The sequence below is a fragment of the Polypterus senegalus genome, chromosome 8 (assembly GCF_016835505.1).
Source record: "Polypterus senegalus isolate Bchr_013 chromosome 8, ASM1683550v1, whole genome shotgun sequence".
NCBI classification, from domain to species: domain Eukaryota; kingdom Metazoa; phylum Chordata; class Cladistia; order Polypteriformes; family Polypteridae; genus Polypterus; species Polypterus senegalus.
In genome coordinates this window covers 161,608,389-161,632,784 of record NC_053161.1, presented here as the reverse complement: position 1 = coordinate 161,632,784, position 24,396 = coordinate 161,608,389, and the positions used below count along the sequence as shown (strand labels likewise).

At 40.3% G+C, this 24,396-nt stretch overlaps 1 protein-coding gene across 1 annotated transcript in view; it reads right to left on the bottom strand.

The window, feature by feature from the left end:
• The window catches only part of LOC120534658 (zinc finger protein 658B-like), a 73,172-nt gene that overhangs the window by 45,128 nt on the left and 3,648 nt on the right, over positions 1 to 24,396 (bottom strand). Inside the window, exons 2-3 of the mRNA XM_039762249.1 lie at positions 14,866 to 15,380; positions 5,712 to 6,946 (exon numbers count right to left, since the gene is read on the bottom strand). Coding sequence (XP_039618183.1) covers positions 5,712 to 6,946; positions 14,866 to 15,316 — 1,686 coding nt within the window. The 5' untranslated portion in view covers positions 15,317 to 15,380. The remainder of the gene's footprint in view (positions 1 to 5,711; positions 6,947 to 14,865; positions 15,381 to 24,396) is intronic.

Genomic DNA, 24,396 nt, shown 5'->3' with positions numbered 1-24,396 from the left:
GTCCGTTCACAGTCTGTCTCGTTTTCACGACGCTGTCGTTTCCTCTCATGATGTCTTCTCTCCAATCTCGCACGTTGCTTTGTGGCAATCCAAAGAGTAAGGCAATATACACGGAGCAATGGTTATAAAAGGGGGACACACAGGTATCCAGGCTCTTTAAAGCATAAATAGGGATCACTTCACTGACATGTGAGCAAGCCACGGTACAACTGTGAGACGCGCAGCACTCGCCAGCTACAAGGTAACAATAATAATTTTTGGAACGTGCTGTTACGTTGTCATTCATTTTACCCACTGTCTTTCTTTCATTCATATGTTACGTAGGCACATTACCTTTTATCTTCGGCAATCTCATTCTCTAACCAGACCTCGGGAGCTAACCAGCGTAACACTGTCCACCACCCCTTTCGTTATTCTGGCACATTGTTGGCATCCGTGAGTAACAACAACATACTAAACTGGAAGGTGGTCTACGCATGCGTGGAATTCGCGGACAGCAAAGATCAAGATCTAAATGAAGATGTCTTTAGTTAATTTAAAGCACAACAATTTGTTTAATTTGAGTGTATGTGTTTTGAGGTGTGACTGGCATACTACACGGGGCCGGCTCTACGCTGGGGCAAGGGGGGGCAATGCCCCCTTAAACAAACATCCTGCCCCCTTAAATCAAACTTTTAGAAGCTGAGAGAGAAAATAATAGATTACCCACAAACTGAATATGGACAAGATTTACTACAGTAGCTGAAAAATCCACTGGAAAAGGCACAAATGAGATGATAGGTTTCACCTCTTGTTCGCTCTTTCCCTCCGTGCTCTGTTTTTCTGCAGCTCACACAGCACTCAGCAGAGAGCCCCAACTCACCCTCCCCCCAGCTAAACATCCAATCACTGTTAGTATGCAAATGACCCGGTGTCAGGTTTCTCAGTAGGCAGGGCAGAATAAAATGAGTTGTGCAACAGCGGGAGGCTTTGAGGAAGCAGCAAATCTCTGTCGTCAACATCATAGCGACTTGTGAGATAATTAACAACAACTAAAAAATACATCTATATTTGTACAGTCAATGGGAGACTAGTCCATTGTTCTTCTCACAGTTTCAGTCTGGTAGAGAAGTGTTTCTTTCTCGATCCCACAAGCACCACTGTGAGCCTATCTGCTACATAGAGCCGACTAGAGGACCTGTGCCTGTCTGTCAGACCCCGACACAAAGCCCCGCTCCAGCTTTCAACTCTGCACTCAACAGTTTTCTCGTTTCATATACTGATGTAATCCCAGCGATTTTAGTAAAGCTTAATTACTTTCCTCCCCAGCTTCCAGCAGTTCACAAAGGGAAAGTTAATGCTGTGAGATGCATCCTTTTTCCCAAGCTTTTAAAAAGTGTGACGCTGCTCCTGCCTGTACCAATAGCAGTAGCAATGATCAGAGACAACAACTAGCATGTCTACTCCTGTGGCATCAACAGGCACTTCTTCTCCTGTACCTCTGCCAACAATTGCTGCCCCAAAGCAACCCGCTCAGCTACCCAGTGACTTAAATGGCAATACACCATCCCAGCCAATACTGGGTAGTTACCCCAAACGTGTATTTGGTGGTACAACATTAAGATCATTCAATCCTGCCTGGTACTGCACACGACCATGGCTGGAGTACTCCATTGGGCGGGATGCATGCTTCTGTTTCCCCTGTCGGAAATATGGCAGCTCTGTTAATGAGAGGGATGTAGTTTTTACCTTAACTGGTTTTAACAACTGGAAAGCAGCACTTGATCGAGACAAGGGGCTACAGAGGCATGTGTCCAGCCACAGCCAAGTGCATGCTTCCATCATCTGGACTGAGCATAAAAGTAGAGAGGCCACAGGGGAGACAGTGGATTCAATGTTGGCTGGTAAAACACAACTTGAAAAAAAAACATTATTATGTCAAGAGTATCGGTAGTGTTATAAGGTTTCTCTGTGTAAATGAGTTGGGGCTCCATGGGACTGCAGAAACCTTGAGACATGATGCAGTGGGTAATGATGATGACATTGCTTCAGGTATTTTTCTAAAACTGATGGAATATACCTTAGAGAAGGATGAGAAGCTAGCAAGCATTGCTAAGGGTGTCCCATAAAATGCAAAATACACATGTAAGGATATCCAAAATGAAATTATCCAAACACTGGCTGACATGGTGCTTGGAGAGGTCAGGAAAAAATATGAAAGTGCTGATTCTGCAGGTTTTTGCCTCAAAAGTGATGGGACCAGGGATAGGTGCAATGTGGAAAATGTGTCTGTGATAATACGGTTTGTCAGACATTCCATGCCATGCACCTCCGAGGAAATAGAAAACTCGCTTAGCCACTGATAACACAAGCAGGGCTAACACGTCAGCAAAATGAAACCTCCAAAGAAAGACAAAGTCATTAAGCCGCTAACATCTATTAAACAGTAACCTTTTTACTTTTCCTCCCGGCACTAATACACAAGCAAGGCGAGCACATCAGCAAAACGAATCTTCCTAGGAGAAAGACGCCCAGAGTAGTTACTTTCCATTACCGGACATCTCTACATTTCAGTTTTTTTTCTGACAATTTCAATAGTTTCTAGGACCCCGGGCTTTTTACAGCACGGGCTTACATAACTAGTATATACAGTATATATCACACACACACACACACACATTATATATAGGATTACTACAGTTTATCACAAAGACTCTTTTCGGTAAAATCAGAATTCTTTATGCCTGAAATTTTGGAAGACCTACAACTACCAAAAGAATGCCCACTCTATACATTTGATTCATTTAGATGTATTCGTTTAGCAGACACATTTATTCAAAGAGACTTACAAATGAAAAACCTTGACATATAAACTGTCCAGAGACCCCCACAGCCTGCCTTGTCAGTTCCCATTGTTTGACCCCCATGCTGCTGTTGCCCCAAATTTCCCAGTGTGGCTTGTGCTTTTTGGGTGTTGACTTTTTTCAAGAGCCGTTTAGAAAGTTAAGACGCGGTTTAACTTTCTTCATTGCTGTGTGTGTTTCGGTGTTGATGACACACAGTAAGCCTGCACTGCTCTCTTTCTTTCTATCAATTCTTTCCTACTGTTCAATTTCTGGATGTGCCGTATTCTGTTCATTCAATTGATACACAAGTAGTAATTCTGTATTTGCATTTAGACAATGGTAATCTGTTTCTGTCTGATTAATCACTCTATAGCCACACCACCAAGCAGATGATTCTCCATTCATTTCTAGCATTGGCTTTACAAGGTGCCCACGCTTTTTCCCCCCAATTGTGACTTTTTTGTGTCATAGTGACCCAAAATCACCATGAAGCATCATCCACTGCATCCATCCATCTTGGATAATCGCTGCCAATTGTCATCTCTTACCCATTGGAGAATCACCACCATTCATCATGCCTTGGTGGTGATGAGCTTCCCTTGCCCGCGGTGGGCCCCAACCTCCTCACAACCCTCTTGTGATTCACGACTCAGAGTGACCCGGACCCACATGCGTAGCGGACTGCATCTGTTCACTGCAGAAGGTCGTGTTGGTCCGCTTAGTGGGCTCAAACATCACAAGGACGAACCTTTAGAATATTTACCATCTCGTGAAGATCAGGCAGGTTTTTCTTGCTGAATCTGTCTATCTTCATTCCATCCACAGATACCAGTTGCCTATACTCTGATGAGGTTACTTGGTATAATGTCCATGCCATTTGGTTGCTTTAACGCCAGACCGGTAGGCACTGGTGACAGAGATTCTCCACGGTAGAAATCCATACCCAGCCTTCATAATGATGGTGCATGCTGAATGAGATGAAGGCCAGGACAGGTGGAATCAGTCCAAGATGTAGGCACAACCCAAACCGGCTAGGGGCCTCGCTCACAGTCTTCACTGTTTACGTCAGTAGTTGGCCAGAGTGTTGGTATCTTTTGGCTAACGGCAATTCCATGTTTGGTGTCATCATCCTTAGACATCACATATAGAAAGAATGGGGCAGCCTAAGCCATCGTCAATGTTTCTCTGCAAATGATGTGTTCCTAGATTTCCATTTAGTCTACTGGGGTATTTGGCCTCAGGTGATCCTGCCCACTCAATGTTATATAAAACACTAAATTATAACAAACCTAACTAGCTGGCCCAGTCCAGGATAAATCACGAACTTTGTGGTACTGTAAGTGACAAGCGTCGCCTAATTCATGTAGCCATCAAAATGGAAATGCAGTCCGTAACAGCTACGACGTCACACACCAGACGCAGATTTAAGGACGTCATTCTTGACACACCCATTTCAAGGTGTGTCGTGTTTATTAAAAAAAAGGAAAAAAATACACTGCATTTTTCATTCCAACAGATGGCACTTGCATTCACTAGTATAACTTAAATGATTTTTTTTTTTACAGACAAGAATGATGCAAAATTAAAACAGGCTGAAAGAGGAAGCACTAAACCCATTGAAGCCTGCGGTCTCTTGCACAGTAGCTGATGGGCTCAAACTAGGGACCTTGGAGGTCAGTGTGCCCCCCTTTACAACTGTTAGAATTATTTATTTACATGATTTATTTCTACTCCTATTTTACTACAGTAATAAGGGCAGGTCACCAGAATATTTATTTGACTCAAATGAGATTAGTACTCCGTCTATGATTCATTTCCTATTTTTTTTTTAAATTTAAAATTCCTTTCTTAGACATAGTGTCAGTTTATCTGTTGCTTCAATATCGGGGGATTTGGTAAAGGATTCCCAGCAGCAGTCCTAAGGATTGCAATATGCCATCTGTTGGAATGAAAGAGGCAATGTATTTTATTACCACATGCAGTACACAAATTGCAGTAGATAACACAATGTGAACGTTACTGCTGAGAAATTCTATTTCCCTCTCTATTTATATACACAAACACGCACAAGACCTATTAAATATTGAGACCCCTTCACTTTTTGCACAATTGATTGCGTTGTAGATTTCACTTTAAAATGTTTTCATATACCACCTTTTGCCATAATTACAAAGTGAAAGCAGGTTTTCAGAAAGGTTTGCAAATTTATTAAAAATCAAAAAGTGAAACTCCTCACTTGTATAAGCTCTCAGAGTCTCAGCTCTTTCCGTTCAAATTGTGCTCATCCTTGAGACTCGTCTAGAACTTGACCAGAGAACGCCTATGGCAAACTGAATTGACTGGATGTCGTTCAGAAAAGACACACACACCTGTGTAGAGAAGGTCCCACAGATTGCACGACATAGCAGCACAAAAACCAACCATGAAGTTCAAAGACCTCTCTGTAGACCTGCATGATCAAACTGTGGTGACACACAGATCAGAGTAAGGGGACAGCACCACTTCTCAAGTTTTGCGTTTTCCTAGGAGCTCAGTGACCCCAACAATTGTGAAATGGATGAAGTTTAGAATCACCAGGATTATTTCTTACAGCTGACCCCCTGGACAAACTGAGTAATGTGGTTATGTAGGTGACAAAGAACCCAGTGGTCACTCTGTCAGAGCTTCACAGGTCCTGTATTAAGACGGCAGAACCTGTCAGGAGGACGACCACCTCAGCAGCACTCCATCTATAAAGGTGCCTAATAACAGTGAGCTGGGAGTTTGCCAAACATCATTTAAAGAAATTGAAGAGCCTGAGTAAAAAGATCCTTTGGTCTGAAGACAAAAAATGGAACCATCTGGACAGAACTCTAAAAATCAGTTGATGTAATTAAATCATAAAAGCAACAATTTCGCCATCTCTTTCTCTTTTCTGTCCCTCTCCCTTGTGTGACTTCTTAAATGATTTCGACGACTACTTTTATCAGAGAATCTCTTGCCACATTCAGAACAAGAATAAGGCTTCTCTCCTGTGTGAATTCTGATATGGCAATGAAGACTGCTGTTGGTGGAGAACCGCTTACCACATTCAGAGCAGGAATATGGCTTCTCTCCTGTGTGTGTTCTTATGTGGATCTGAAGATGGCTCTTGCACAAGAATCGCTTGCCACATTCTGAACAGCAATATGGCCTCTCTCCAATGTGAATTCTTGAATGTACTTGCAAATTGTAATTGCCAAAAAATTGTTTCCCACATTCAAAACAATGAAATGGTTTCTCACCAGTGTGAATTCTTTTATGTGTCTGAAGACTGCTCCTGTCGGTGAACTGCTTGTTACATTCAGAACAACAATATGGCTTCTGTCCAGTATGACTTCTTATGTGGGTCTGAAGATGGCTCTTATGCAGGAATCCTTTGCCACATTCAGAACAGAAATGAGTCTTCTCCCCAGTGTGAATTTTCACGTGTCTACGAAGGCTGCTTCTATCAGCGAATCGTTTACCACATTCAGAACAACAATAAGGCTTCTCTCCGGTGTGAATTGTTGTGTGGTTCCTAAGAATTGCACTGGAGGAGAATCCTTTCCCACATTCAGAACAGCAATACAGTTTCTCTCCCGTGTGAATTTTCATATGAACCCGAAGACGGCTCCTTTCATAGAATTGTTTGCCACAGTCTAAACAGCAAAATTGCTTTTCTCCAGTGTGGATTTTTGCATGGATCCGAAGAGCCCCACTGGTGGAGAATCGCTTGTCACATGTGGTACAAGAATATGGCCTCTCTCCAGTGTGAATTCGCATGTGTTTCTTTAGGCTGCTCTTTAGTGTGAGTTGTCTGCCACATTCAGAACAGGTATAAAGTTTCTGTCTATTCTGACTCTGCTTGCATTTCGATTCAGTTTTAAATTGTTCTTTCTGCTCTTGGCATATAAATGAAGTTGATGAATTTGTACAGAGTCCCTCTAATGGAGTGTCAATTGCATCACCAAGCAGAGAGCTACCATCTAAAAAAGCTGATCTCAAACTCTCCGAGTCACATGTTGATTTCTTCATATTTTCATCAGGTATTGTCTGTTGTGATCTGCACGTTAGAGACGTCTGAGCCAATGAAGATAAGCAGCTGCTACTCTTTATGAAATCTGTAGAAATACAAAGTATATGATTAGGAAATATCAAAAATGATCCGATATGAAACTTATTTAACGTTAAAATATTCTGCTAGAAAGGACCCTAGCCCATTGGGCTCTGAAGCTGAAAACTGCTCCAGGGACACAGTACAATGGCTGACTCTGCACTCTTATACCAGACAGTCATGTGAAATGACAATTTCCTCTTAGGGATTAACAAAGTATTTCAAAACAAAAATCAAAACAAATAAAAATACCCCCATCCCTATAACTCCTCCTTAGTTGATAACAGATTCACTTTTCTCTGCTTAGCATTTTGGTTTTCCAGCAATCCTGTCAAAGAAAAGATGATTTTTACAAAATGTTGATGGCTGGGAATCCTCCACAACCGTTCCTTTGGATGAGCCCTTTTGAACTATTTTTTGGCCAATCGCATGATACCCCATGGAGGAAGGTTTGTCAAGTGAGTCATTTCGCTGCAAGAGCAGATTGCCAGATTGTCCTCTATTTTGGCAGAATATCATTAGTGCGAGCAGGAAGCAAGAAGGAAAGGGATATCAGAGGAAGTCTGCCTGATGCTCCAATTATTCGGCCGATCTAAAGTGAATGGCGAAGTCCAATTGTACTCGTCTCAAAGCCAGATGGTTTGGTACAGTATTGATTCTAGGTGTTTGTATAAGATTTCCAAGTTTGATGCATACCCAATGCCACGTATTGGACGAGCTGTTGGAAAAGCTTGGGCAAGCTTCGTATATATCTCCACCCTAGACCTCACAAAGGGTTATTGGCAGGTGCCCTTGGAGAAGTCTAGGTGCGAGAAGACCTCATTCACCACTCCAGACAAGTGGTTTGAATTTACGGCGATCACTTTTGGTCTCCATGGTGCACGGTTGACCTTTCAGCGAATGATGGATCAGATCCTGTGTCCCCACGGGTGCCTATCCTGACGATGCAATTCATTTTCAGTAATGACTGGGAATCTCATTTTGTCTGTCTTCAGGCAGTGCTTGACAATTTGCGGCTACTGGGGTAGACAGCCAACCCTAAGAAGTGCAAGCTGGGTACGTCAGAAACCCAATACCTAGGATATTCAATGGGGAAGGGTTTGCTCAGGCCTCAAATGGACAAGGTCGGGGAGGTGCTTGAATATTCCTGTCCCGAAACCCAGAGGCAGGTTTGTGTCTTCTTCTGGCTCGCGAGGTATTACAGGCAGTTCATTCCCAATTTTGCACATGAGGCTATAACCGCCTGTCATCGATAAGTAATGCAAGGAACATTGTAAATGCAGGGAACAGGATTACATGGCCATGACTCTGCCTGACTGATGTGTCTGTGTATAGGAGAGTGGCAAATCCTGCTACAATAAATAACTGTGCTATTCCTGTTTCAAGATGAATAAAGCTGCATTTGCTAAAGTACTGAGACTCAGCCTCGTGTTTTGGGGTGCATCACAATATACTGTATATACATACATACACAAACATACATAGACATACACACATACATACCCGGGTTTTTTTTTGGGGTGGGGGGGGGGGAATTGGACGGTTAATGTTAACATTATTCAAAGTTATTGTCTGTTTTTTACCTGCATTTTTATTACTATTTAATTTTTTTTTTTTTTTGCATCAGTATGCTGCTGCTGGATTATGTGAATTTCCCCTTGGGATTAATAAAGTATCTACATACATGAATATGGCCGCCAGCTTATCCCAGCCAATACTCCCAAGCCGTCAGATGGAGCCATCCCTGCAACATGGAGGGGCCCCGAATTCCAGCAGGGCATCATGGAACTTGGAGTCTTTCATCACAGCCCTGCGGAATAATATGGGGGCTGCCAGGGGACGCTGCAGGGACTTATATTCTTTGTACAGCCCTGAAGAAAAGGAGTTTTCACCCGACCCGGAAGTGTTATAAAGTCACATGGACTGAGGGACAGAAACACTTCCGGGTCAAGAACTTTAAAAGGACCGTGGGAGATCCCAGCAGTGGGCCAAGTTGGGAGGAAGGGTGACTGAGCTGCTAAGAGATGTGGAGAATTTATTATTGTGTTTATTATTAAGTATTGTGGAGGTGCTTTGTTCACGTTATTGTCTAAATAAATTAATTTCTTGGACTTTTACCTGGTGTCTGACACATTGTCTGAGGGTTCAAGGGGACGACAGAGCCCCTTATCTGTCACAGTGGCGTAGTCGGCAGGATTCTCTGGCTGTCGGTTTGGCAGAGGACCTGGGGAAAAAATTTCTGTGGGCTGAAAACCCCAAGATGACAATGCGTCAGACACCAGGTAAAAGTCCACCTGCTTTAGTGCAAGCAGGCTCTCACTTTCCCACGCAAAAGTCTTATTCATAGGTACTTTTAATTTTTTCCAAACTTTTTACCAACAAGAGCAAAAAATGTGTTCAGAAAACAACACTGCTCAGTTATTTCAGAAAAGAGACGCCACAAACTAATGAAGATGCAGCGTCAACTCATCATGTGGCAAATTCAGACAAAGACATTACAGAAACTGGTCCATCAGGGGAAATCTCTTCAGCACACACTCTGCCAATTGATAAATCGAAGCACCACTAATCTGGCATACACAAACAATGGTTTCAACATTTAAATTGGCTAATGGTCAAAGAAAATGGTATGTGATGCTTATTGTACATGAAATATTCAAACAAACACCTCCTCAAGGAGGGGTTCTTTGGGTAAACGTGCCATACACAAGAATTTGAAAAGAAAGCTTACTGGACCATGAAAAAAGTAAAACACACATTGAGTCTTCTGCTGACCTCTTAGGAAAGCGTGTACTAGAGCAAAGTGGAATCGGTCAAATTGAAAGATCTATATCTGTGTTAAATAACTTACAGAGAGATGCCTTTGTGGGAGCTTTAAGATCCATGTACTGGTTGGCAAAAAATGAGATGCCATATACAACATTGTTTGAAAAGCTTTTGGAGTACTGTAAAGAAATGGGTTGTTCCTTTTTACAACATCTCAATGTGGGTAAAAATGCACATTACACCTCTGAAAGAATAATCCATGAGCTGCTGGATGTCTTAGCATCAGAAATAAAGTTTAACATATTGAAAAATATACATGCAGAAAATGTTTTCAGTATTCTGTGTGACGAAACTACAGACATCTCAGTTGTAAAAAAATTAATTATTGTTATAATACGTTTGCTATAATATTAAGGTTAATGTCACTGTCTCTGTCAAACACTTTTATGGATTCATTCACATGAGCAGGCCAAGTTTGGCACAAGGGGGGGGTAGTCTTCCTGCATTTAGAAACCACTAGTTTAGCAGTTTTGAAGGGGACAACTGCAGTGTAGGCATTGTGATATTTTATTTTTGGAGGTGGGGTTGAGTCTTTACTGCCCTTGTTTGGAGACCAGAGAGGACCAGCACATGGAGCAGCCAGTATAAAAAGGTGTGGACGACTGCCAAACCCTTTGAAGCTGAGGCCGGATGATATGGTCATCTGTCCCGAAAATCCTTTCAGCGCAGCAACGCAAAAATGGCAGACTGTATACATCAAGCTCCGACCTTGGTATTGTCTGCTATAGCTTCCTCCGTTCATAAAGCCGCATCATTAAAGAAAGCCAAGTATATATCTCTGATGTGATTTGTAACCGCTGTAATCACTATTGGAGGGATATCACCTTTTAATATCATAGCTCTATATTTTTGGTTATTTAATATGCCGCAATTTAAAAGAATTTATTCCAACAAGGGAGCTTTTGCTTCTAAAGGTAACAATTATTTACATTAAATATGTTTTCCAGGTCACTAAAGAGGTGAGAATTAGTTTTGTATTAACCCACAATATGATTGATGGCAAAGTGGAGACTATAACCAACACACTGAGTGAGACTATGGACACTCCAGGCTTGAAAACTGCTAATCTTGTTGGACTAGGGTCAGATGAAGTAGCTGTTATGATTGGGAAACAGAAAGGTGTGGCAAAATTGCTTAAAGATAAAACATCTGGACTCCTGGTCAACTGCCACTGTGTAAACCGCCGATTGGCCCTTCAAGTGCCCAAGCAGCAGCTGCTGTACCTTATTTAACAAAACTGAACAACATCTTAAGGCAGCTGTTCTATTTCTTCCAAAATTCTTCAGTTAGGATGGCTGGTTTAACAGAAATTTAAAATATTCTGAACATTCCCCAAATTAAGCTGAAAATGGCCAGGGACACTAGATGGCTGTCTCATGACTTTGCAGTACAGTCACTATGACAGTGTATGATGAGTGATCTCTTTGGAGGGCCCAGATCCTGGGGACTTTGATTATGGGAAAGATGCAGACAACTGGGCCTCTAGGAAGAAAAGAAGAATAAATATTTAACTGAAGACACCTTTTGCATATGCAAGTTGGCTTTGAAGAATATTTTTTAAAATTTTCTTCATTAGGTTTCCCATACTTTTTGTTCATTGTTTTCACTTTTCTTCCCGACTGCGACAATACTTGTGCCTCTTGGTTTATGTCATAACAATTGTTATTTAAAATTTCTGTTAGGGTTGCAGGATTCTGAATTGGATACTACTTAAATTTAATAAAAAATATTCTGATACGGGTGGCGCAGTGGTAACGCTGCTGCCTCGCAGTTAGGAGACCCTCGCTTCCCTCGGTTCACTTCCTGGGTCCTCCCTGCGTGGAGTTTGCATGTTCTCCCCGTGTCTGCATGGATTTCCTCTGTGCGCTCCGGTTTCCTCCCACAGTCCAAAGACATGCTGGTTAGGTGGACTGGCGATTCTAAATTGGCCCTAGTGTGTGAGTGTGGGTGTGTCTGTGTGTGTCCTGTGGTGGGTTGGCTGCCCTGTGTTGGCTGGGATTGGCTCCAGCGGACCCCCGTGACCCTGTGTTTGAATTCAGCGGGTTGGAAAATGGATGGATGGATATTCTGTCAAACCTTGAAAAAGGAAGTCATATTGAGCATTGGAAAATAATAATAATTAACTAATAAAAATAGTGCACATTTAATTCCCCCCCACCAAATTTCCCCACCAGGCTATTTTTTCATGCCACCCGGCTGGAAAAAATTTCTGGGGAGAACACTGTACACCCATCATCTGCATGTCCCCTCTCACCACAACCATAAACCTTCTCTTTGGCCTTCCTCTTTTCCTCTTCCCTGGCAGCTCTATCCTGAACATCCTTCTCCCAATATACTCAGTATCGCTCCTCTGCAAATGTCCAAACTAACACAATCTCGCCTCTCTGACTTTGTCTCCCAACTAGGGCTGCAACTAATGATTATTTTGGTAGTCGACTAATCGTTCAATTTATTTTTCAATTAGTCACAATTATTTCATGCCTGACTATTTTGATGCCTGCGATCTGTGGTTGCACATCCTGTTCTGGGCTCCAGTGCAGGTCTTACCTCATCTGCTCAAGTCTGTCAACCTGTGAATGTCACCCTGATGTGTCTGCATCAACACGATTAAATTAATAATAATCAAATTAAAATAACCAGTGAAACATATGAATTTGAAAATAATCAGATGTTTATATTAGTGTGACCATCACAATAAAAAAAGAAATACATTAAACATTATAAACTAAAGTGCTTGTAGTCTTTAAACAAAAAAAGTGCATTTAACTTAACCAAAAAAAAATTGTTAAACTGAAACATTTTTCATATTTTAGTAATAAGTGACATAATGTAGACAAACTATATAATGTGTAAAGCCTGAAGTGCAAAGATCAAATAAACACTTTCACAAAAGGTTCAAGGACGATACAATAGCTTCTGTGGTGCAGTGGTAGGAATTGCAGACTTATCATCAAGAGTCCCCCGGTTCTATCCTGACTGCCGCATATATTTACCGTTTTGAGTAGCGAGTTGCTCTTATTAATATTATACAAAAAACACATACATTTGGTTTGCGTCTGTAACAGCCACTGTATTAAATGTATAGTACTTGTAAAAAAAGTTACCTTTTTTTTCCACTTTCATTATGTCAGTCACGATCACGATACATACTACCGCCCCCCCAGGGATCTGACGCGGTTGCTTTTTATCAGCAGCTGGGAATAACTGTAGAGGTCAGTGGTGTTTTGAGAAAATCGAACTGGAAATTCTCTGATCTGGATGGATTAAAGCTGACACACAAACGCTGGCAAATCTGTCTTTTTCGTATCTCATTGTCACTTGATTTTTGTTTTTATTCAATTTTGAGTGTTCCTGCTTACGCTGAATTAGTATGCGCCTTAAGGCCTGTGATGTCAAAGCCACACTGACAAAAACACAAGAGATATAGGTATATATGAGATTTGGAATTATTCATTTTATGACCTTACTAGCGACTGGGAGCCCAATCGAATTGTGAAATCCATACTTTCTCTGCAAAGAATTTTTTTTTTTTTTAAGTACTTGAAATGATTTTGTTATCATGGCACTGATTTGTGCTTAAAATAGACTTTTTTCGGCCGATGTAATGAAGAGCTGCCTGTTTAAACGGGGCTGCGAGACATGAACTGAGCTCTTCGGCGCACCTCATTTGATTTTTTCCGGCAAACAAATTTTCAAAACAAACCGGATTTTACGACTCTAATCAGAGTCAGAGTAATCATCATGTTAGCGTGGTCATTTTAGATCTGAGATCGGCTAAAATTTAAACAATGAACGTTGTTAACACCCAGCGGTCATTACTCAGTTTGCCAATAGATGTCAGAAGGACGGATGCCAAAAAGGAAGTTTGCCACGTTATGTTCCAACTACAAAGGCAGAGTCCCATTGCATGTTTCTAACTTGTATTGAGTTGAGGTATTGACGTGAACACCATACATACGGATAGTATCAAATTATATATAAGGATAGTACATTTCGGAAAACATTGTGGCACGGATGCAACATTATTCATATTCATTCGCATACCTTCTTGCGGTTCTAATCAATGACCGCGTTACCCCACCCCAATCTTGCCCAGTCTGCACAGGACTCCAGGACATGCAGAAGAAAGAATGTTCCTCTGCAAGTTGTGCCATGAACACTCTTTTCTCAGTGGACCACGTACATGCCTTGCACAGTACATGTACTTTGATCGCCACCAGGTCAAGCTTGTTATAGCATAAGCAACCGGCCACCTGCACGCTGCTGCTAGCACTGAATAAGCTCACGCCTTCTGGTGTCAGCGCACAGCACGGGGTTAGGTGGAGGGAAGAAAGAGACAAATATATGTGACATTTTGAAGAAATCATTGTATGACCTGAATAGTACCAATCAGAAAACATCATTGCACTAATGCATTCCCGTAACCACATGGAAAAAAAAAAAGCCGTGTGCTCTGTGGTTACTCTCACAGGTGGGTGTTAGCATGTCGTAATCTCTTTGACCAATAGCGCGAGTTTTCCACATTCAACGTATACGACCAACATTATAAAATACCAGAAATTAAACGTTAAAATAAACTCCCAACCTGTCTGCGGGAGAACTTACCCGCGAGTATATACGTTATATAAAAAAAAAAAAGTAAACACAAGCCTACTTGATTTATTTTCAACCCCTCATGGTTTGGTAATGGAGGTCGAAGTTTAAACAAAGCTTTTCTTGGTGAGAAAGACATTCATGCACTGATTCTATTATACTGAAAGTGCACACATGAAACGTTCTGCTGGTTTGAAATGACAAAATACGACAAGATACTTCTTTGCCTATCATTTACTTGTGGTGACGGCCTCCTCTGTGCCCTTCTAACACCTGAAAACTGACCTTTTCATGTGGCAAAATAATAAATAAAATAAATAAATAATAAATAAAATAAATACCCATAATGATGTTTACTTAAGTGTGTCCATTTCACCTTTCAGCACAAACCCACAGATTAAAACAGGCCTGCATTTCTGAGGTCAGTGATAAAGGACCAGGACTTTCATTAGTAAATCCCATCTATCCTAACCTTAGGCGGATTGTTTTTTTTTTTTTAGCACCTACCTTCTTCATGATGGATATCCCCCAGTGCTTTTGCAGTCTTCTTCATGTCAGATTCCAAAGATTCAGCCTTCAGTTGATGTTGCAGGGAGCACAGGCTACTAGGCGTCAAGCCCAATCCAGGAGCCTTTTCATCGGGATAGAAACACAGAGAGTCCGACTCCGATTTTAGGTTTTCTTTCTTTATGCCACTGATAGTTTCATTTCTCTGAATGTTGGTGATGTCAGAAGCTGGTTCCGAGTCTTCTTTAATGTCCCAGACCACTCTTTCATAGTCCTCCTCCTTAATTCCGAGGTGGTGCTGCTGTAAATATGCAGACTCCCACTCACAGTCCTCTTCCTTGATGTTCTTCATAGTAGGCATAGAAATGAGGCTCTTGTGTAGTGTGAGGTTATTCTTTTCCTCTTCATCCCACACTTTGTCTGAGACCCCCTCTTCATCTTTATATGCCATATCTAGATGTACCTGCACAGCTGGCCACACCAACTCGATATTGAAGTGGCAGCGTCCTTCTTACCTGTAGAGAAAACAGAGTAGAATTCAGATTGGCATCAAAAAGCACCAAACAGATTTGAGTCAACATCCATAAGTCACAGCCCAGTGGACTCGAAAGAGCTCACCTTATCCCCCTTTGATCTCGTCCAATGTGGACAACAAGCACCGCACAGTTTTCCAGATGTGACCTCACAAGAGAGATATTATAACGGGTACCTCTGCTATTTCATTAGCACAACTATTCTGGAGTTTGTCTCAGGAATTCTTTTCTGTGAGATTTCACTGAGACCAAGTGATACTGACACAGGAGTTAGGTGTACACGGTCTATAAAAAATAACCCATTAATGTTAACTCATTCTCACTTTTCTTGGTTTCAGAGAGCACAGACATGTATGTCAATCAGACACGCAAATGAGAATTTCATTGTCTTCTTAAGCATGGCCTCTGTCGGCTCGTACTGCACATAATGTGGGCAATGCAGAACAACATTGCATTCACCTCTTGAATTGCTTCTGAGCAGCACTGAGATGCTCACTTGGACCACCAGATATTTCTCAGAATGAGTGCCATAAAGTTCACCACAGTATCTTATGGTATTAAAAGCTAACGTTTTTGATCAATAATATGTCAGTCCACATCATCCAATCTGGTGAAAGTTCATTATGCCCTCAAGCGGCCTTAACTCTCCCTAAACGAAATCCACACTCGCTTTTAAACTGCGGCCTCGACCTCCGCATGTAGTTTGGAGTTTCCTGAACTCACCTATCATGATGTGCCAAACCAAAGGTTTTCTCCAAGTCGAGGTAAGTCCTGCTGGTCACGTCACTACAATGATGGGCTTTTATTGCTCTCCCTGCAGCTGCCCAATACAGACTTACATTGCGATTGTGATTATTTTACAGCAAAATGCATTATTCAGTATTTCTCTATTTTCAAAATACCTTAAAGACTAAAAGATCAGCACCATATAGACATGGACATGTTTTATTCAACTTTGAATATTTTCTCGTATTAAAAATATGAAATTTGCTCAGCTCATCTTCCCATCTACTTTTCCTGGTGAAGGTTGTGGTGATATGAGTTATTAGCGAAGGAAACTATATATTTTATTCAACATGTAACAATTTAATGAGTATCTGAGCCTCAAATAAACATATCAACAACATGTCCTATCCAACTCTTTCATTTCACGTCTCCTCTACTTGGTTGTTGACTTTCTGCTGTGTTTTTCAAAACCTCACCTGCCTTACTGACATCAGTGTCTGAGAGTCTATAAACACTGTGATCTCTTTCTCGCTATTTGACTGTTTCAAATAAAGAAAGACAGAGCTCTCGATTCTTTGACTCACAGATCATAACACAGGCACACGTGTATTATTTACATGTGTAATTTTTTTGATTTCCAATATTATGCATTTGCATATACGTGCCCTTTGTGACTCCCATCAGAGAGCACAGAGGGTGACTGTATATCTAATTATTATTATTTTCTAAATATAAAGAAATTCAGGTCTTCAGTTTGATGACATTTGAATGTATTCTAAAATAATGTAACACAACAGGTAAATTATAACAAATGCCAAGTAAAATGCAATCTATTTACAGTGCGCTTTTGACAGCTCAAGTTAAAACAGTTTTGAAAAACAATTAACAGAATCTGTGGTAAAATTTGGGTTAATCTAAAAGGCACGTCATGCTCACGAAGCAAGAAAAAATGCAGTACATAAAATGCTGCCACATTTGTGGCAAGATATGAAAGACTGCTTGTTAAAGAGGTAATAGAAATGGAAAGATAGACAGGTAATACATAACTAAAGATAGCCATGATAAAAAGCTATTTTGGTTCAGTCTGTGATATTTATCTGTATAAATTATTTTGTAAATAAATAATTCAATAGCTTTTTGCTTATATCAAGAAGCAAATAGTAGTGCATTTCATTTTTTCTCCCCCGACACCTCCAACCAGAAAAACGTGAACAGAAAAGAGTGGAGCGGTTCGAGATTACCAATGGTAACCCTAAAGTCTGTTGTAACATTAAGTACACAAACATCAGCAGGCCCTAAACGATAAGACATCATCAGTAATATTAACAACGGATTAGTCCTGCCCTTCAAAAAACAGAAACCTTAGAGATTCTTTTTTTATGAAGAACCACAGCGGGACGTTCACCTGCATATGCACCTCCAAAAACTAATCATCACTTAGGTCTGAATGGGTCTCCAGCACAAAACAAAAAAGTCACACTGCCTTTACAAGAAAACAGACGTGAAACTCCTCTCGCATGAATGCACATTTACTCCGTTTAGCACAACTGAAAGGATGAAGGGCTCCACAATTATGATCAACGGGTCTGAATCCTCATTCAGTGTGTACAGAGTCCTGAACACATTCACCATACTATGCTGCTATTGAGAGCCTGACACTCACGAGGATTATTTTCTGTTCTGTTAGGAATCAGAGGGGGGCTCAACAGTGTATTGTTCTGCTCACAAGCCCCAAGACATCATTAGGAATGAACATCACTGTAAAATTGTCAAAGTGTGGTGGTGTATTTACAGTAAATTTGTTTTATGGGTTTTGAAAGAAACGTCTTAAAGTTATTCATTAATCCCGACAACTTCTGTGTTTTTTAAGATGCAAGATGTAAGAGAAAATGGGAAATTAGGGGTGCACAAAAGAACAGTGCAACGGGCTAGTCATTATACAGTAAGTAGTTGCATTGTTAACGTTTTGCTACATTGCCTATCATAAAGGCAGTTGATAACATGTGGGTCCAGTTTTAATGGGGTATGTGTTATTTTAAATAACACGGTATTTTAGCACGTTTTTCGATATTCCAGATGCAATCTTCAAATTTGTAGAAGATGATGCGGAGATAAAGGGATGCAGTACGGGTTGTTTGTGTACCAGTGCGCTCTCTGCCTTAGCTTTAACCTAGCAAGGCTGAAGAGCCACCCATATGTGCATATAAATACTACTTCAGGCTGCTCCCTCCTGATGCCACTTTTCAGCTACTGTCAGACAAGACAAACGGGTAGGCAGAGCAATTTTTTTAGTCGCGGGCGGCGCTTGCATCGCATTTTTGTTTTGTGGAAACCCACAAAAAAACACGAGATGAAGGGTGTTGTGGCAGCGTTACAAATAGAGATGGGACTAGACTGGCAATATAACTTTAGGGAGCCTTGGTCCTAATGTGCTTTGTCCCCTGGTGGCTTTGGACAGGTTATGCCACGTGATAGGTACGTGCTGCTGCAAAGTTTTATTCACTTCTGTGATAACCAGAAGAAAATCCCAAGGGGTGAACCAGGCTGTAACCCCATGTATAAAGTTCAGCCTCTGCTTGACAATGTGGAACCAACATAAAAACAATTTTATCAGCCTGGCCGTGATTTGTCTGTGCATGAATCTATGATAAAATACAAGGGACGGCAATATATGCCAGACAAGCCTGCAAAGTATGGCATAAAGGATTTTGTACTGTCAGAAACAAACACAGGTTTCTGCCTGAAAGTAATTACATATACAGGAAAGTATTTCTTTCAAAGAGAGAACGGTCCCTTGACAAGTCGGGTTGTGCTGGAGCTGCTTCAGGGCTATGAACATTTGGGTCATGTTGTGTACATGGACGATTTTTATACATGCCCAGAATTGTTCATGGAGCTACAGAGCAGGGGAATTGGAGCTTAAGGCACAGTGAGGGTGAACAGGAGACACAGGCCTTCACAGTTGAAGCCAGACAGGCTGAAGATGAAACGAGCTGACATTATGGTTTTCATGTGGGCAGATAACTTGGGTGCAGTGGCATGACACGATGTCATACGGGTGACTTGTCTCTCTATAGTACACACTAACAATATATGTGAAAAAGTGCAACAACAGACAATTGAAAAGGAGGCACCAAGGCATCACATATTGTAAGCAGTGCAATGTGGCAATGACTGAAATTGGCTGCTTTGAGCGAGATCAGACTTTGCAGGACTTTGCTGTGTAACATGTACAGTATGTGAAATCATAGAGTATGCAGGCTCATACAACATGCAAGATGGTAAAATTTGTCAAAAATAAGTATTTTTTGTTGATTTGATATGTTAAACAACTGCTTTGTGCTCTTTTTAAAAAAAAATGTTTTTGGAAAAATATATATAAAAACAATAAAAAAAAAAAAATTAGCCCTAAAAGAGTTAAGAAAGTGAAGTCTTCTCCTCCACAGCCTCAAGAGGATGAGTTTCTCCTCTCAACTTCCGCAAGTAGAACCTTCCTACGTCTTTCCTTGAGGAATTCTCTGACTTAATGTCAATTTTAGTTACAAACTATGACGCACTCTTAATAGTCGGCGACTTTAACTTTCATGTCGACAATCAGTGTGATCTAAAAGTAAAGGAATTCATGAACCTCCTGGACTCTCTTGATTTGAGGCAGCTAGTTAATCAGCCTACACATAAAGCAGGTCATACGTTAGACTTAGTGATTGCTATAGGAGTTAAAGTTGATATAAAGCAGGTCCTTTCAGACCATTTCCTTCTACTATTTAATATAGAAATAAAGATAGAAAACGCTCATGAGAAGCATTTTGTTAAAACACGCTTCTTTGACTCATCAGCAGCTTTAAAGCTTACAACTATTCTAAGCAATCAGTCCGTTTATAATGCCAGCTATAATAGCGAGGATAATGTAAATAGTAAAGTGGAAAACTTTAATTCTAAAGTAAGAACTGCTGTTGACATAGTTGCACCTGAAAAGACAGTTAAAAAATCTTCTAGTACTGTTATTCCATGGAAGACCCAAAGAGTGTCCGATTTAAAAAGAACATGTCGTAGAGCTGAGCGTAAATGGAGGAAAACTAAACTAACTATCCATTATGAGATATTGAAGTTAAAATAACAGAATACAATAACACAGTCCGTATTGAGAGGCGCTGCTATTTCTCTAATATTATAAATAACAATGCTAGTAATCCCAGAGTCTTATTTTCAACAATTGACCTCTGTTAAACCCAGGTAACACAAAGGAATGCCCCAGAATACTTCCAGTGAAACCTGTGAGAACATTGCTGTATTTTTCAATCAAAAATTAATATTATTAGAGATAACATAGTATATCTCCCCAACACTGCAGAACCTCCAAAGCCCTGGTACTCCGTTATAAACAAATTAAATGCTTTCACCAGGATAGATTTACCTGAGTTACACAGTATAATCTCTCAACTGAAACCCTCCACCTCGTCCTTGACCCAATACCAACCAGGTTTTTCAAAGAAATATCAGGCGCTAATTGACAATATTCTGGACATAGTTAATTGTCATTAGATACGGGGTCTTTCCAGACTGTCTTAAGACTGCTGTAGTTAAACCCCTTCTTAAGAAACATAATCTTGACCCTCTGCCTTTGAAAATTTTAGACCCATTTCTAACCTGCCCTTCTTAAGTAAAATTCTAGAGAAGGCAGTCATTATGCAGTTAAATGACCACCTCAATAAACCTGCTATTCTTGATACATTTCAGTCAGGCTTCAGAATAAATCACAGTACAGAAACTGCACACGTTAAAGTAGTAAATAACTTGCGGGTAAATGCAGACAGAGGCCATTTATCTGTTCTCATCCTCTTAGATCTGAGTGCTGCATTTGACACCATTGATCATAATATTCTTAGAAATCGCCTTAGTCAATGGGTGGGCCTCTCTGGCAGTGTCTTAAATTGGTTTGAATCCTACCTGGCAGGGAGAAAATTCTTTGTGAGTTGTGGTAATCAAATCTCAAAGACACATGATATCCGATATGGTGTTCCACAAGGCTCTATCCTGGGTCCGCTGTTATTCTCAATCTACATGCTTCCGTTAGGTCAGATTATCTCAGGTTACAACGTGAGCTACCACAGCTATGCTGATGACACACAGCTGTACTTATCTATAGCACCTGATGACTCCGACTCTTTCGATACACTAACACAATGTCTTACTGGTATTTCTGAATGGATGAATAGTAATTTTCTCAAACTAAATAAAGAGAAAACTGAAATTTTAGTAATTGGCAATAATGGATTCAGCGAGGTTATCAGAAATAAACTTGATGCACTAGGATTAAAAGTTAAGACGGAAGTAAAAAATTTAGGGGTAACCGTTGACTGTAATCTGAATTTTAAATCGCATATTCATCAGACCACTAGGACAGCATTTTTCACTTAAGAAACATAGCTAAAGTTAGACCTCTTATATCATTGAAAGATGCTGAGAAATTAATTCACGCTTTTGTTTTCAGTAGACTAGATTACTGTAACGCACTCCTCTCAGGACTACCCAAAAAGACATAAATCATTTGCAACGAGTGCAGAATGCAGCTGCTAGAATCCTAACTGGGAAAAGAAAATCCGAACACATTTCTCCAGTTTTGATGTCACTACACTGGTTGCCTGTGTCATTCAGGATTGACTTTAAAATACTGCTTATGGTTTATAAAGCCTTAAATAATCTCGCTCCATCTTATATATCGGAATGCCTGACACGTTATATTCCAAATCGTAACCTTAGATCTTCAAATGAGTGTCTCCTTATAATTCCAAAAGCTAAACTTAAAAGAAGTGGTGAGGCGGCCTTCTGCTGTTATGCACCTAAAATCTGGAATAGCCTGCCAATAGGAATTCGCCAGGCAAATACAGTAGAGCACTTTAAAAAACTGCTGAAAACACATTACTTTAACATGGCCTTTTATAACTTCACTTTAACATAATCCTGATACTCTGTATGTTCAATTCTTCATAATAACTATTCACAGTGGACGCAAAATCCATACTGACCCCTACTCTCTTCTGTTTCTTTTTCCGGTTTCTTTGTGGTGGCGGCCTGCCACCACCACCTACTCAAAGCATCATGATGCACCAACATTAATGGACTGAAAGCCAGAAGTCTACGTGACCATCATCATCAGGTCCTTCCATGAAAACCCTAAATACAAAGAGAACTGTTTGACTTATGTTAGGTAGATTGCCCAGAGGGGACTGGGGGTCTCGTGGTCTGGAACCCTACAGATTTTTTTTTTTCTCCAGCCTTTGGAGTTTTTTTTGTTTTTCTGTCCACCCTGGCCATCGGACCTTACTCTTATTCTATGTTAATTAATGTTGACTTATGTTTATCTTTTATTGTGTCTTCTATTTCTCTATTCATTTTGTAAAGCACTTTGAGCTACATTTTTTTTGTATGAATATGTGCTATATAAATAAATGTTGATTGATTGAACCTTCCCATCTGCCTCTACCCCAAAAAAAAAAAGACAATAAAAGGTGACATGTCCACGCTGTTCACTGCTCTTATATAAAAAGAACCTACACACTCACATGGCTAGGAGGCACTCATACACAGCAAAGGGTGTGAATATCCAATCACATCTTGCCAGCGTTTGTGCAGACGCAAGAAATGGTGTGACTAAGTGCAAAGAACATTGGGTTAAGTGTGAATTGGAGGAATGATGGCAATATCAGCTCTTGGCTTGCTGGAGTCAACTTGTGTGTTCAGCGAGTGCCACCATAGAAAACCGCAGAGGAAGAGATTCAACCTGGAAGTGTGTGGAAGAAATGGCTGCATGCAAGTTCTATGGAGCGACAAAAAAACATTATTTATTGAAAACAACATATTGGACATTTCTGACAACTAAACTTAAAGATTTTAATAGAAATGTAAAATATTATAGGCTCCTTAGAAAAAAAATTATATAGTTTACACAGTAAAAACTGTATATTGGCCAGTACCAACATGTTTGTTATTAATTGGCAAAACATTTAAGTTAGGTAATTGTACAATTATTGTATGTTATTATAATTATTAATTTTATTGAATTGAATAAAAGCACATAACATTCCATACAAACAAGTCAAACTTAAAACGAAGTTCAAATCGACCCCCATCCAAAAGATAGACAGGAAGGCCAACAGCCGGAATAAAATTTAAAAAGAGTAAAAAAAGAGAGAAGAGAATCCCCAACAACCCTCGACCGCCCCAAAATAAAAGCTTACTCTAAAATGTAATTTCCTGCTCATTTGCGAACCTGGCGCGTTCTTCATCTATTCTGGTCATATCACTGATCAACACTAAGGCCTTCTTGGTTTCCGAATTATTTTTGTGGGAGATACAAGATAATCCGTCCTCTTTAAAATGTCTTCAAAGTTTCCCAGAGTATTCTTGCGGGAATCTCCAAGAATGTATCTGTCTCTAAAAAAAATTTGGAAGTTTGGAAATAAACTCTGTATAGTTCTCATCAGCTAATAAAAATGGGCTAAGATGCCAGCTAAGAGACGAGTATGTGTGGGGTATAACGATTTGAGCTCAATGATCAGAGGGGCATGGTCGCAGATAACAATAATGTTGTATTTGCAAAATTTAATGGTAGGCAAAAAATTGTTATCTATAAAGAAATAATATTTTTTTGAGAAACAGTGGTGTACTGGTGAGAAGAAGTGATATGCTCTTGAGTCTGGGTTTAGACATCTCCAGGGGTCTGATAAGTTGTGATCAGTTACAAAGTGTGAAACTGCTCTTGTGGTGTTAGATGTCATCACCCCTGTGGCTAAAGACCTATTCAGGTCTGGATTTAAAACACAAAGTCTCTAGCCATTACAATTTTATGAGTGTTCACATTAGGAATAGATGCAAATAAGTTTTGGATGAAGTCTCATCCATATTGGATGTGTAGATATTTATCAGAATTACTTTACAGCTAAACAAATTACCCATGACGATCACATATCACCCTTCAGGATCAGATAGTACAATTTCATTTGTAATATCAGATGTAGTATGTATTAAAATTCCCACATCTCTATTTTTTGCTGTAAAGCTGGAGCGGAATATTTGGCCAGTCCAATCTCTTTGCAACCAAACCTGATCCTTACTGATTAAGCGAGTCTCCTGTTGGCGTTTAGACCCGTTAGGTGAGAGAATACTTACTTCCTCTTTCATTCATGATTGAGACCTTTGACATTCCAACTCACAAAGTTTGGTCATGGAGACATTGCTTTTGATCTTTTGTTGACATTTTGTAGTCTTAAAT